This window comes from Xiphophorus hellerii, chromosome 9 (assembly GCF_003331165.1).
Source record: "Xiphophorus hellerii strain 12219 chromosome 9, Xiphophorus_hellerii-4.1, whole genome shotgun sequence".
Classification (NCBI taxonomy): domain Eukaryota; kingdom Metazoa; phylum Chordata; class Actinopteri; order Cyprinodontiformes; family Poeciliidae; genus Xiphophorus; species Xiphophorus hellerii.
This window is the reverse complement of record NC_045680.1, coordinates 5,853,713-5,869,169: the sequence shown is the minus strand read 5'-3', so window position 1 is coordinate 5,869,169 and position 15,457 is coordinate 5,853,713. Positions and strand designations below refer to the sequence as shown.

The following is a 15,457-nucleotide window of genomic DNA, read 5'->3' as shown; positions in this document are numbered from 1 at the left end:
TGACTTTTAGTAACGCACTTACCTTTAATAAATTACTTTTCATATACATATTTACTTAATTGTTTTCTAATCTATTTATCTTCTATCTATCTATCCTACCCACAACTTTTACTTACGGACCTAATTAGTTGTATTTACTTATAATTACTTGTTCACTTATTTATTTATTTATAGTTACTTTTTACCTTTTTATTTACTGTTAATTGATACTGATTAGTTAATAAGCAAGAAATACAAGTTACATCTATAGATAGTTATAATTCAGTTTATTAATAAATATGTAAAATACAACTTTAAATTACATTTTTGTTGTTTATTACACTAACTACAGAAAATAATTTTTGTTTTGTAAATCAAACTGGACAGTTTAAAAATTACCTGTGGGATTTTTCCTTTAATAGCTTTGAAAATAGACTCATAGTCTTTGCCTTGTGCGTTGATCAGAGTGGGAATTCCCTGAAAAAAACAGATAGTTTAGTTCAGTAAATAAAATACAGTAACATCATAAAAGAGACAAATTGTGTAATATACCAAGATGAGAAAAAAAAAGCTTTTGGTCTCACTTATAGCATATAAATTTGTTATTTCTTGACTTACTCCTGTCTTAGTGAAAGCCAAACAGTTAAAACAATCAGTTAAATTTTATTTGCTGTTTCTGTTTACGCTCACTGAGTGACTGTAATTAAACTCTGCTGACTCACAGTTCGGGTGATGAGAGGTTTTTCTTGTAAGAAGCGTGTGAGGATCTGTTGCTGGATTCGCGGCAGGTCGTATTCGGATATCGTCTCTTGGCCGCGTCCCAGGCTGTACTGGCAGTTTGACAGAACCAGAGGCAGCAGGTCTTTCTCCACATCATAGCTGATCACATGCTCATCCATCAGGTCTGCAATAGCAACCTTGTAGCTGTGTTTGATAAATAAAATGTAAATTAAGATGTTCTGCTTCATGTTCTTTGTAAAAAAGAAGAATAAAGCAACAGAAAACAGATAAAACTTGTTCTTTATTAACAAACCTTTAGAGTTTCTTCTGTTTTGTGATTCTGTAAACTTTGTTTTCAGTGTAGCTCTGAAGTATAGTATTAAATAAGTTTTGTACCTGGGTTCTTCTCCAGAGTGGCGGTGCACAGCGTTCACCAGCTCATTCTGCAGGGTCACCAGGTAGCTGACCAGCCCAGTGGCACACAGTCCTGGACCCTGACGCCGGGGAAGGAGGTACTGCAGGGGGCTGTTCATGTCCAGATCGGTACTGCAAAATTCCTCTGGGATTTTTAGCTCATCTGTTTTTTAGGAAGACAGGACAGATATATTCATATTACTGATACAACACGCAGCTCGTTTTTTAAAAGTGAGAATCAATCTAAATCTATTTAAATCTTTAATTTTTTATTTAACTTGAAACATTTTAAGCTGGTGCCTTAATCCAGCAGGCATTGGGAGAGAGGCAGTTACTTACTGGTTGTCACATGGACTCTTAGCAGGTTCCACGTTTGCAAGAATATTTTGATGTGTTTTTCATACCATGGCCTCATCTGTGAGCCTGAACGATTGGAAAGAATAAAAGTAAGTCACTAAGATTTAAAGATAGCAGCCCAATAAATTACTCCGTAAAACTGAGTATTATCAAAAATATTTGCTCTATGATATTTAAAATTACCTTTTTGATTTTCTAAGAAATCAGAAATTGAACCAACAATCTGTTCAGAGGCATTCTGGTACTTTTTCACCAAACGGTTCTGCAACGTTACAATATCTGGCAGAAACATAATCTGACGATATTCTTTCTCCTGAAAGAACAAAAAGTGGTTCTAGTTATAACTTTATCCTACATCCTTGGTCATTTCTAATTTTAACCTTAGAACTTGTTCTCAAAATGAATATTTTCATCAGAAGACTGTTTTTATAATTAATTATTAGACTGCTTTGAACTTTCTCTTTATACCCTTAAAACAAGACATTTGTTTTAAGTGAAAGTTAGTAATCTGCTACTGGAACTAGTGATTAAGATTAAGGTTACAAGCTCCTGTATCTTGCTGAAAAGTTACTTGTAAGTTAGTTTTGTGTGCAAGTGTACTGAAATATTTGCACTAGAAACTAGACCAAAAATACCTGGTAAGATTTTGTGTTTTTGTGGTGTAGCTGACAGATTAAATATTCGTTTCTGGTATAAACTCACTTTCTGTAGGAACTTCCAGAGCAGCGGCAGCTCCTCTTTTAGATCGCTGTACTCTATGATGTGTGAGAGGCTGAGCAATGACAGCCTCTCCCTGCAGCTCCACACTGCTGAACTGTGAACCTCAGATGTTTGCTGCAGCGATGTGAGGAATTGACAATCATTGCCAAAAGTGATTCTCAGGATGAAGTTTGAAGAAACACGGGAATCATTTGTAATGTGGCCTTTTGCTTCCTGCAGGAGTTGATCAAGAATCTAGACAGAACAAATTATTGTTGTTGTTAAGTTTGTCACAATAATGAAACATCACTGTGGTTGAACATAAATCTGCAAGAAATGTCAATATCTCTTAAAAATACTAAGAATTGAAAAAGGAAAGTGTCAGTCTCTCAAAAGGAAGCAATGATTGATTGATATTTAAAAACCCACCAATAGGATTCCTGTGATTTTAGCTATTCAAAATATGTGGACAAAAGTCTCTCTGTAGATCATAACATTTTTAATATTGCTGTTATAGTATGAACCTTTGAAGTTCAAATTTTCTTCTCCACTTTAGCTGGCCATCTGGATTTTGTGATTTAGTTCAAAAGCTGCATTTTTATGGAGGTAATAAACATTTGTCCCAAATTGACGTATTTCCTTATGTTCAAATTGTTATCACAATTAGCTTAGGATGACTTTTTCTTAACAATTTTAACGAAATGTTAATTTTTCCATGTGGATTGTTTCAATAAATCCTAAAATAAAGAATCTTTGCCTCCTTCATGATGACTGCAGATTTTACCTCAATGGAAAGATGTAATTAATTTTGTAGATTAAATTAATGGCACAAATGTATTTTTTCACAGCCGATAAGTCTGGTTGGTCTACTGACATCAAAGTCAGTTTCTGTAAAACTTACAGAAATTAGTCAATTCAGAGTTTAATTGAAAAAGTGAGTAAAAGAGGAGACGTTACCTTCAGTTTAGGGGTCATGATGTCCGTAGCCACAGACGTCTCCCAAGTGTTTCTAGATGCTTTTGTAGAAAGTTGAGCATCAATGTTATCTGAGGGAAGTAAAACAGATCATATTAGTAAAACTTTCAAAACAGAATTGTTTTGTTGAATCATGAAGTGATTCAACAAAACACAGTGCTCGTTAGTACCCAATAAAATCACTGCTTTATGTTTATGCAAAAAAAAAGAGCTAAATCAAAGAGTGCAAACACTCCCATACAAATACCTGCTTTCAGATATAACTGAAATCAACATTTACAAAAATTCATTTCTTTTCATCCCTTTTCGATTTGATCAAGGGCAGCCTCATTAACGCATCACCTTGACAGGAGGCAGCGTCATGTGGTGGGCATGCGTTTCATCCACAGGGTCAGTGAAACTGCTCATAGTTGAAGGCAGATGTTTTTTTTAATATTACATCAATATTATATCAAAAAATTTTAACAGAATTGTATCAGTAAAACAATTCTGTTTTACTGATACATACTGATACAGTATGTATCAGTAAAACAGAATTGTTTTGTTGAATCATGAAGTGATTCAACAAAACAATCATGTTTTGTTGAATCACTTCATGATTCAAACCTATGAGAACAAAGACAAAAGAAAATTGTGCACATTGTTTCACAGTACTACAGGTTTTGCTCATGTGTTTGTGATTTATAATAATAATAATATAATGTCTGAAACAGTTACATAAAGACTGTCTGGTGTACTGCTTACAGTCATTGGGCTGCACTGGTTCTTGAAGGGATTTGAGAATCAAGTGGGCAGTGGTAGCAGCATCATCCGCTCCTTTTGCCAGGGCCTGCGTCAGCTGCTCCAGATCCTTCATTATGTGCTGACTGAGAAAAAAAGTAACATCTTCCACAGGTGGATGGATGATCTGCTGGACGGACTAGAAACAGAAATTAAAAAGAAAACAAAAAACTGTAAAATATTTTTTGCCGTTTTGCTGGACATTTTAGCTAAACTAAACTAAACTAAACTAAATGACTTCAATAGAAGTCAATAAATTAATAAATTACTGGACAGAAAACCCATCGAAACCTTGATACTTTTGCCAAAGCTTTTCATAAGGAAAAACTAAACTCAACCTCATTTCACTGGAAAAAATAAATAAGTAAATTAAAAAAAATATATATATACTGCTCAAAAACATAAAGGGAACACTTTAAGTGTTAAACACCTGTTTAAGTGTTCCCTTTATTTTTTTGAGCAGTGTATATATATATATATATATATATATATATATATATATATATATATATATATAAAATATACTTCCATCGTAGGAACATAACTCTGCAGTGGCTTAGAGCAGAAGCAATAATTTAATGAGCTGCTTTAACCAAGAATAATGCATGATACTTCAAGCTTTCATAAAGAAAAAACATATTTTCAGTGATCGTTCTATAGAAATTTCACCGTAATCATTTTTTCTCTGTTCTCTTATTGTTTTTAGTTTGTCACCTTAGAGATTCAATACGTTAATTTGTCACATGATCAGTTATACGTGTAAAACTTACAGAAATAGTGCAATCCTACGTAGCAGGAAAAGTAACATCTAGTTTCCTACTTGTGGACGGCACTGTGTGAACATTTGTAGGGGTATTTTTCTCTGTCTTACCTCACAGTTCTTCGAAGTGCCAAGCAACATGGCCAAATGTGTAACCAGCCTGACCAGCGTGAACGGAGTCAGAGACATGCTTTTGGTGTCCAGGGCATCTGGGTTGTTTCTTTTCTCAGGGTCTCCAAGGATATGACCAGGTCTTGTATAATCCCTAAAAAAAATAAGCATTATCAACCGAAATTTAAATATATATATTACATATAGATATGAATGGAATACTTTTCCATATTTGACTGTTTTTGTTTTAAAAATCTGATGGTTGTCTGTCATTTTGACGGTTTAGAATTTAGACCCCTGACTACTTGGTGTAGCTGTGCAGAAGACATTTTCAACTTTATGCAGAGTAAATCACAGAGGCAACTAAATCAATCCATAAAGAAATCCTCTCTGACATGGACACTGAACTAAATGCTAATTGCTGGGACCTCACAGTGCGTTGAAGAGTTATGGACATTATGCTTTTGGAGTGCATCTGATTCTGAAGTGCATTGAAAGGTTTGGCTGAATTGCCTTATAATTCCTGTCTCCACTGTGGCAGCACAGTACAGATTAATGTTTAGACCTACAGCTTATTTTTAGTTATCTAAATAAATAATGACTTTCCTAAATGACTATTAATATTTCCAAACATCTTTTAGGCTAATAGATTAACAGGTGTAAATAGTTTGAGGACTTCAGAATTTTTTTTAGAACATCCTGTAACAAAACAGATATTGAGTGGGAACTAATCACACTTACTGCTGTAGTTGAACTGGTGTGAATCCTTCCAAGGCTTTATGACTTTCCCCTCCAACCTCCTCACCACACTCCAAACATTTCCCTCTCTCCATGGGGAGGCCACACTGTAGTAAATAGTACAAAAACATAAACAAATACTTTCAGCCATTTATTGCTTATCAACACTATGAAAACCAGATAAAAGAACAAAATAAAGAATAAAAATACAGTACAGAAAGGGCAGATACAGTATATACCACATAGTTATAAAAGAACAGCATTATATGACTTACCTCATCAACGAAGCATGGATGATTGTTACGACACACTGTGGTAAACAAAATAAAATAACAAAAACTGCTGTAAAGATCTGCAAAAGAGGGAATTCCTGTCCATAGCAATATTATTAAACGATGAGCTATGCTTCCCAGTTTGATTTTGTTTTTATTTATTTAATCTTAGTGAGACTTTTGTAAATTGATTTTATATCAATATATATACACTGCCTGGCCAAAAAAAAAGTCGCCACCTGGATTTAACTAAGCAAATAGGTACAAGCCTCCTATTGGATAAGTACTGCATAGGCGATTATCTTTCAGCTGGCAACAAGTTATTTAACCCCAGCTGATGCAATGAGTAACTCCTCATTTCTTAAACAACCATGGCAAAAGGCACATCCTGTGGTCGTGGAAAAGACGTTAGTCTGTTTAAGAAGGGTCAAATCATTGGCATGCATCAAGCAGAGAAAACATCTAAGGAGATTGCAGAAACTACTAGAATTGGGTTAAGAACTGTCCAACGCATCATTAAAAACTGGAAGGATGGTGGGGAACCATCGTCTTCCAGGAAGAAATGTGGTCGGAAACAAATCCTGAATGATCGTGATCGGCGATTACTTAAACGTTTGGTCAAATCAAATCGAAGAAAAACAACAGCAGCACTCAAGAGTATGTTTAATTGTGAACGCAAAAGCATTTCCACACGCACAATGCGAAGGGAACTCAAGGGGTTGGGATTGAACAGCTGTGTAGCCGTAAGAAAACCTCTAATCAGTAAGGCTAACCAGAAAAAAAGGCTTCAGTTTGCTAGGGAGCATAAAGATTGGACTCTGGAGGAATGGAAGAGGGTAATGTGGTCTGATGAGTCCAGATTTACCCTGTTCCAGAGTGATGGGCGCATCAGGGTAAGAAGAGAGGCAGGTGAAGTGATGCACCCATCATGCCTAGTGCCTACTGTACAAGCCTGTGGGGGCAGTGCTATGATCTGGGGTTGCTGCAGTTGGTCAGGTCTAGGTTCAGCAACATTGTGTACCCAAAGAATGAGGTCAGCTGACTACCTGAATATACTGAATGACCAGGTTATTCCATCAATGGATTTTGTCTTCCAAATGGAACGGGCATATTCCAAGATGACAATGCCAGGATTCATCGGGTTCACATTGTGAAAGAGTGGTTCAGGGAGCATGAGATCTTTTTCACACATGGATTGGCCACCACAGAGTCCAGACCTTAACCCCATTGAGAATCTTTGGGATGTGCTGGAGAAGGCTTTGCGCAGTGGTCAGACTCTCCCATCATCAATACAAGATCTTGGTGAAAGATTAATGCAACACTGGATGGAAATAAATCTTGTGACACTGCAGAAGCTTATTGAAACAATGCCACAGCGAATGCGGGCTGTAATCAAAGCTAAAGGCGGTCCAACAAAATATTAGAGAGTGTGACCATTTTTTGGTGGCGACTTTTTTTTTGGCCAGGCAGTGTGTATATCCCAACAAAATAATTTCCAAAGGGGTTAGAAAAAGTATAGTTTATTTCAATCTATTTTTAACTAATGCCAACTCACAAGAAAGATGTAACTTACTCAAAGAGTTCTATTAATATTCAACAAAAAGTACAATAAAAGATGGATACTTACCATACCAGGTGAGTTGACCATAATCTTGTTGGATTGCGGTTTGAGCAATCGCTACCATATCATCAGGCATTGTGGGTATAAAAGCTCCCTATAAGGTGAAGATCAATTAAAGATCAGTTGTAATTATAATCACAATTGTCCTAAATGTCTGACCACTGACAAAAGTTACGTGACTTTACCATTTATTCAACTTTTTAAAATTGTTCTAAATAAAATGTCAAAATCCATATAAAGATCATATTTGTGAATCCATCCAAAAAGCAGCAGCAGACACTCTGAGAATAACAAATTCAGGACAAAAAAACAACAAAAAAAGTGAAATACCTGCATGTTATCAGGAAACAAACCAAGCTGTTTGAGTGGCCTGAGCAAATCATTGTTTGTGGTGAGCAGAATGACAGCCAGATGAACGGCCAGCTCGATGGGAACGTTGTCTGCAGGAGTGTGGCCTGACTGAACGGAGAGTCCTCCCAATTTGTTGCTGATCAAGGCGGATGCAAAGTCCCTCATTTCGTTATCACACAAATAATCTGAGCCTTCGATAAACTCATCAAATGCTTTATATGTCTACCAGAAACAAAAACAAATGTTTAGCATCAGTTCAACACATAAATACAAATTAACTGAATGCCAAAAATGAAACCATGAGGTAAATATTTTAATGTCAAACAAGATAATGTTAATACCAAAATTGTCCATACTCTTGGCAGATTTACATTGAATTTTACACATAGGTGTTTGGATACTAACACAGAGTTAGTTTTTGTAACTTGAAAAAATGCATTAATTGCATGAATACTTTGGGTGCATATTGGATATCTGAGGACTATTCATACCTCAGCTGTGGGATGGAGATTCGCAGTTGGAGATCTGTAAAGAGTGGTAACCTCTCGGAAGAGAGCCAGAAGGACAAACACCGTTCTATTTCTTGGTGTTGCTGTGCATTGCTAAACGAGCAAAGAAAGAAACTACATCAAATAATGTCAATTGATTATTTTAAAAACTGATCCATAACCTGGGTTTTTCTGAAAAAGGAAATCTCAACAAACATTTGAAGGAAGATGACTGAACATTTAGAAAATAAAAGCATACCTCCAATACTTCTTCTATCTGATCAACGTCACCATCCATTAAAGCCTTAGCAACTGCATCTCTAACGGTTTTGTACTCGTCACCGTACATCAGAAACTGGTCAATCAGGCCTCCATCTTCAGTCTGCTTACACAATGAACAGAGTTCAAAATGCATACTGTAAATGTGACTTATTTTGAAATTACACAATTATCGTTTTCACATTACCGTAGATAAAAATAAACAGTTCACACTAACACTTTAAAAAAATATATATCTTGTTGCACCCTATAAGACTCGAGTTATGTTAAGTCATTATATGACATACGGTTTTATATCAATCTTTCTAAGTTGATAGAAAAGTGCATACCTGTTTTTTGATCTCTTCTGGAAAAAGCCAACTGAACTCTGTTTGTTTAGCCAAAGACTGGACTTGCTCCACACCCTGCAATCCACTGATCTTACGTATCAGGTAAACACGGTACCAATCGTTGCCACTCTCCTCACAGAGCCTTATCACCATGTTCTGAAAATCATTTTCTGCATCTGGACCAATTTTGGCTGAAACAATAGTGTGAATTAACAATTTTTTTTATTGCTGCAAATAAACTAGACAAACTGCTGGAATTAGTTAAGTTAAATATATCTCACCAGAAAGTTTGTCACTGATTAGCTGGGCAGCCATCGTGAGAATCATCCGCAACTCGGCGATGTGCTGCAGGTGTTGAATAGACACCGTCCCTGAAATGGAAGCTGCTTCCCTCAAACAGAAGCCAAGAAACTCTGTTTCTTTTTTGTAAAATTGTGACTCTTCAGTGCTGTTGCTTCCCAGAGACATTTTCTCCCACATGGCGTCCTGCAAAACAATTTCACAAGAATTTTACTTTAATTTCCACCTCAATTTATAATTAACTGATAGACATTTTTGGTGCAACAGTTATTCAAAGTTTACTAGAAAGTCTTTCCCCCCTAGATCATTAAATATTCCAGAAAACAACATTAAGTAATCAGGTCACACTAGTTTACTATTTCATTCCTTATAGAAAAAACTGAAGTTGTAAATTTTTTAACATAACATATTAACTTACAAATTAATACAAGTTATATTAATATAACTTAGGTTAACTTATATTAATTTGTGTACAAGTGTTGTAACTGATAATGTTCTAGGAACTGACCTTCAAACATCAGATTTTTGTAAACATATAAACAACAGGGCATGCATTTCTCTACTGTCACCTAAGGGTACATCTGAGACTTACACAATGTAACATATTGTCATGACTTAAAAAAATTTGGTGGAAAGTCTCAGTCTACTGAAGTTTAATCTCAGTTTGCACAAATCCTTTTGCAAGGTACCTAATGAAACAAATAGGGATGTTTTTACCTCTAAACAGTTGATGTATAAGGCATAAAGTTCTGATTTATCATCTTCATCCACAAATCTGCTGTCTTCCACTGTTGACAAATGCTGCTGCAAATATTCCTGGACTTCATCAAAGCTGAAACAAATATGCAAATCAATATCTGAATGCAGTTCATAGAAATAGTTGTTAGTAGCAATAGGAAGCTAAAGTTTGTATAAACTTTACTAATCAAAAGGCTTGCTGAAAATAAAGTAACAATCTTTAAAACTTATATTTGCACACTCTAACAGCTGTCATCTTCCAAACATAAATTCTCTATTACCATATTAATCTAAATAATGTTATTGCAGTAAAACAACATTTAGTTAATGTACCTGAACTTCAGCAGTAGTTTGAGGATTACAGATCGCACAACAGGGTTTTTATCAGGCGACTCGTCAAAAGGTGACAAGTCTTTGGTCTGGACATGTTCATGTTCTGTTTCAAAAAGAAATAACATAAACCCAGTAGGTAACATGACATCTTTATTATAAAATTATATTTTGATCTATAGCTTAAAACAGGAGATATATAGTCAACATGAACAGCTCTGGTTTGTTACATGTAGATACAGGTGACGGAAAAATAAGAAAAATGCAACAGCTTGTAAAATTATTTCTTGTGGAGAAGTTTCAGAAATGATACCTGTCTCGATCCTCAGGTAAGACAACAGGTGTGTTATTACTTCTTTGCTTGGCGGTTTGTTGTCTTTGAAGCACACAGCAGAAAGCAGATCAATGAAGAAACCATTGCAGCGTCGTCTGAAATCTCCGTTTTTCTTGAGGGAACCCCTGCAAAAACATAATAATTAAGGGTTATCTAAAGACTGTTTCTAGCCTCACTTCAGCTAACCAGGTTTAACTACTTAGATAAAATATAGAAAATTTTGCCAAAACCATTTTTAGGCCCAATATAAACTCTACACTACTTTAACTCTATTTCTTATTAATATAGTGGAACTTGAGCAAGTGAATCACATAATTCAGCACATTATTTGAATTGTACGGCTGAAATAACAGAAGTTCAATATTCAAGATCATTTTGTCCAGAAACTATATTTAAAGAAACAATAAACTTTTTTTTACCAAAATATTTTTTTTGAGATTTTCCACATTGAAGATACAATCACGTAACTGTCATGTAATAACTTCTTGGTTATTACATGACAGTAATTATTATTTCTCATATCAGAGAAGTGAAAAACAAACAAAGAATAGAAATTTAATTAACAATAAACTTTGAATATTATTTAGTTATTCAAGGGTTTGGTGTTTACCGTATTTCCTCAGAGACACAGAGCTGAAAGCCGTCTGGTAAATCTTGCCTGCAGGTGGGACAGGATGTATTTCCAGCATTCAGACTTTCTTTTATGCACGTCAAGCAAAACATGTGATGACATGGCAAATCCACAGGCTCCTCAGGTTCTGCCATGCATACCCCACAGTGAACTCCAAACCTTAAGGAAGTTAGGTTAAAGTCAGCTATATAAAATTGTATGTAATTAATGTTGAGAATATTTGTCACATTTCCCCACCACATATTTTAAATGAATATGAAAGAAGTACTTACTTAAATAGTTTATCAAGTGCTGCTTTTTTACAGGACTTCAGCATTTTAATCACAGCTTCAAAAGGCCTGTTGACTTTTACATCTGAGTTACTCTCAAGGACCTTTAATGATTAAAAAAAAAATTAATACAAAAACAATATCTGCAATTACAGGCGTTTTGACCCTTTTTTGCCTATCAAATCAAAATCAAATCAAATTTTAGTTGTATAGCACATTTCAGCAGCAAGGCATTTCAAAATGCTTTACATCATATCAAACACAGAAACACAATGCAACATAGAATCAACAATCAAAACACGACATTAAGTCAGGTTCCATCAACAAATTTGTAATTGATTACATTTCAAATACAATCCTAAACAGGTGGGTTTTTAGTCGAGTTTGCATCCATAGAAGCTTTACCTGTTACACTCCTACTGTGTTATATGGAACAAAATACCTATTGCTATTTTTATTCCCACTCACGCTCACAATCACACAGTTTAAAACGATGTAGACAGCATTTTAATGGGCTTCTGGCACAAGGCTCCGTACACCTCTTTCATGGAATTTTGAGCAGGGACTCCACCGTCCCTCACGGATTTTTGTGCAATTCTATGGTACCTGTTAGTGTCTAGAATTTACAGGGTTTCCGTTACGCGCAGTGACCCTCAGTCACTCGCCATTTTTCTTTCGGCATGAAGAAAAAAAACAAAACAATAATTGCTCAGGTAATTTATCAGAAATATTTATATTAAGAAACAAATGATTCCAACTATAGATGAATAAAAAAAGAATGAATACAGTAAATGTCATACTGCTAATTAACTTTGAGAGTCACCAAGCATCTACTCACCTTGCTCAAGGTATTCATGTGCTCCATGGCCAGTTCCTTGAGCTGAAGGTCTTCACTTTTAAAACCCAGCAGCAGATGTTCCACAAAGAGCGAGAGGATGTGAATACGTTTCCAGCCGTTACTAAAAAACAGAAAATATTCGGTATAGTACAAAAACAGATACATTTTTTTGTGCGGTTCACATAAGTTCCTCTTGAAGAATAATACTTTTATATCAACTGATTTGTGCACATTCCAGGACACAGTTGTTCATAAATGGTCAAAGGCCCCTAAAACACATGAAAATTAGCAATATTGTGATAATATACAAGCATATGGATGGATTTTTAAAAACTGATTAACTTTGATGCAATAATATATAAAACGGCCTGGATTATTATCTATGTCAGAGCATAAGGTTGTGTTGTCAGCTTACTACACAGAATTCACTTCAAACTAACTAGTTTTTAAAAATTGTATAATAGTGACCTGCTGTGTGACAAACTGAATTCGCTCTGCTGTTTTTCAGATATTGCTCTTCCTAAGCATGCATGTAAACAGTGCCAGACATTTTAGCTGCAACGCTTATTTCTACTATGACCATGGTATGCAGTCTTTTTTGACACAAGATTTTACTATTCTAACCTAGTGTAGTTGGACTTAACTTATGTAATTTGATCCACTTGAATGAGAATACTATGAAGTGTTTCCCTAACTTGTTTGTTCTCTTACTATGGAGACTGAGAAACTGCATAGTCTACAGTCTTTGCTGCTCTTTGAAATTCCATTTTTGTTTTTTGACTTATGAATAATTGAACTTTTATTACCAGTTCTGTGGAAGAGATTCATACCTGATATGATGGAGTTCTCCCTTGCATCGATCTCCATACTGACGGAGACTATGTTGAGAGAAAATCAGCTCCATAGACACCTGAAGCCTCTTCACCTGCCTCATCCATTGTCGGCAGAGGGCATCAGAGTCTAAATTTTGGGGTTCCAGCTTCTCCACACAAGCCTTTGCTGCAAGAACATCTAAAACCTAAAAAAACATCAAAAATGTTGAAGTCACTCAGTACTTTGTTTTATTACATTCTTCATGCATTTTGAACTCATTTATTTAACTCACTAAGCTTCCATGTGTAAGCACAAAGCAGAGAAAATAAAATAGCCTTAAGTTTTTGTATAGACAATGTTTCCCTTATCTTGCATTAACAGATATTAAATTTATAGAATCGGGGTTGGACCTTCTTAGCTCATAAATTAAAATACTTTTACCATTTCAGGACAGTTTCTTCTGTGTTGGTTTTTTCGCAAAGGTGAAACAATTTCAGGTTGAAGAGAAATAATCCGTGAGAGGTTCTGAAGGCGCTTTCGGTAGGAGTCGAAGGCAAAGTGGATGTGAAGGAGAGTAGGTTTTTCTGCATCTCTTTTTTGTCTCTGCACTTCATCAATGCAACTGGACAGAGCTTGAAACAAGAGCTGAGGAGAAAATGCACAAGTGGATTTATAATGGTTTTATTTAACTGTAAATAAATAAAGTGACACAAGAATGTAAAAAAAATCTCAATACATTTGGTTTGATTTTCGGGCAATGTTGTAATGATTTAAAAAAAAAAAATCTTACTATGAACTGGATGCATTTAATGACCATTTTCAATATTACCCAATAAATGACCTTTTAACAGAAATCACTCATTCACAACATTTAACAAGGTATTTTCTTTTTTAAAGACTAAAACACAGAGGGAGCTTCATCGGGACAACATGGGGTTTGTTAACTTTTCTGAAAGATCTGAGCATTGGATGGAAATTTCCATTAATATAAATATAACCACATATGAATGTAGTAAGTTTGGACCTTTATTTACTCTTACCTCTAATTGATCATCTGATGCCACTTTTATGGTCATAGAAACAAAGTCCTGAAGGTACCTCTCAAAAAGGTCATTCTTCAGTCGCTCATTCACATTTTCAGCCATGTACTTGCCAAATGATGTATTCAAGAACAACTCATGGAAATACTGAAATGAATTACCTGAAAGAAAAATTTTAAAATATACATTTTTTAAAGGTTAGTCTGAAAAGAAAGATTTCAGTGTTTCAATATCATGACTTAGAAAGAGCAAAAAAAAATTTACATAACCATTTTCATAAAGTTTATTTACTTTGATGTCTAAATGATTGCATCATGAGCTCATCCAGGAAGTCTTTGATACACCAGCTGAAGGGCATGCGGCAGCGCATGGTGTTCCCACCTACGTTGTGGCTTTGCACAACTAGCATCCTGAAAGTCAGAGAAACAAAACAATGAATATCTGGTACAAAAATCCTCCAACTGATACTACATACTCTATTTTTTTAAAGGTCACAATACCTTTTGAATTAAATGTAAAGGTTTACACATTCAGCTTAATTGTTTGGAGGAGATAACTGCATTCTGCATTCTTTTTTTTTTCTTCTCTCCCCTTCAGGGGGTCTTTTGTGGGCTCTAGTGTCCCTTATATGAAAGTAGGTTGACAGGAAAGGGGGAGGGGAGAAGACATGCGGTAAATATCGCTGAGTCTGGGAATCGAACCCGCGACGGCCGCGTCGAGGACTCCAAATGCGGCTCGCGCTGTCCCCCCTACGCCAGCGGTCCCCAACTTTTTTAGTCGCACGGACCGGTCAGCCCTTCGCAATTTTGCTGCGGGGGGGGGGTAAGTATCTTGTCCGATGCTGTTGTTCGGGAGGGGCTGGGGTGCGCGCGCAGTACTCCGATGTTGTTTTGTTACTCATTCTGCTGCAAGTTGGCTCAATTTTGACGTGCAAGACGTAACCGGTAAAATCCGGTTTAGGATTTTCAAAATAAAAGATCCGGAAGTAGTTCATTATTTCTTGCGCGGCCCGGTGGTAGGAGACCACTGCCCTAGGCCACCACAGCACTCCCGCTAACTGCATTCTTTACAGTAAACTATGAACAGGACATAAAAAATTCTTTTGAATTGTTAGTTGTCCAAGCAAGTAAGAAAGGTCTCCAAGTTGGTTTTAATTTATGCGGGATTGGTACATGGCACTATTAGGCAAGGCACATTTATTTTTACATTACCAGTATGAAATGGCAAATGGGCTAAATGACCAGCAGCAAGAACCAATGCTGTGATTGGGTAGAAATCAGCCCGCCTAAGA

The 15,457-nt window shown here is 35.8% G+C and overlaps 1 protein-coding gene across 2 annotated transcripts in view; it reads right to left on the bottom strand.

Annotated features, from left to right (window-relative positions):
- LOC116726134 (E3 ubiquitin-protein ligase rnf213-alpha-like) overlaps positions 1 to 15,457 on the bottom strand; it is a 61,207-nt gene that overhangs the window by 3,749 nt on the left and 42,001 nt on the right. For both annotated transcript variants that reach the window (XM_032572687.1, XM_032572688.1), the window contains exons 42-68: positions 14,458 to 14,576; positions 14,167 to 14,327; positions 13,568 to 13,771; positions 13,144 to 13,331; positions 12,314 to 12,434; positions 11,479 to 11,579; positions 11,186 to 11,365; positions 10,555 to 10,700; positions 10,245 to 10,347; positions 9,891 to 10,005; positions 9,155 to 9,359; positions 8,874 to 9,064; positions 8,525 to 8,647; positions 8,269 to 8,379; positions 7,757 to 7,999; positions 7,433 to 7,520; positions 5,809 to 5,843; positions 5,537 to 5,640; positions 4,796 to 4,949; positions 3,889 to 4,063; positions 3,127 to 3,215; positions 2,173 to 2,424; positions 1,654 to 1,783; positions 1,453 to 1,536; positions 1,096 to 1,276; positions 702 to 903; positions 379 to 456 (exon numbers count right to left, since the gene is read on the bottom strand). In XM_032572687.1, the coding sequence (XP_032428578.1) occupies positions 379 to 456; positions 702 to 903; positions 1,096 to 1,276; positions 1,453 to 1,536; positions 1,654 to 1,783; positions 2,173 to 2,424; positions 3,127 to 3,215; positions 3,889 to 4,063; positions 4,796 to 4,949; positions 5,537 to 5,640; positions 5,809 to 5,843; positions 7,433 to 7,520; positions 7,757 to 7,999; positions 8,269 to 8,379; positions 8,525 to 8,647; positions 8,874 to 9,064; positions 9,155 to 9,359; positions 9,891 to 10,005; positions 10,245 to 10,347; positions 10,555 to 10,700; positions 11,186 to 11,365; positions 11,479 to 11,579; positions 12,314 to 12,434; positions 13,144 to 13,331; positions 13,568 to 13,771; positions 14,167 to 14,327; positions 14,458 to 14,576 (3,883 nt within the window). The remainder of the gene's footprint in view (positions 1 to 378; positions 457 to 701; positions 904 to 1,095; positions 1,277 to 1,452; positions 1,537 to 1,653; positions 1,784 to 2,172; positions 2,425 to 3,126; positions 3,216 to 3,888; positions 4,064 to 4,795; positions 4,950 to 5,536; positions 5,641 to 5,808; positions 5,844 to 7,432; positions 7,521 to 7,756; positions 8,000 to 8,268; positions 8,380 to 8,524; positions 8,648 to 8,873; positions 9,065 to 9,154; positions 9,360 to 9,890; positions 10,006 to 10,244; positions 10,348 to 10,554; positions 10,701 to 11,185; positions 11,366 to 11,478; positions 11,580 to 12,313; positions 12,435 to 13,143; positions 13,332 to 13,567; positions 13,772 to 14,166; positions 14,328 to 14,457; positions 14,577 to 15,457) is intronic.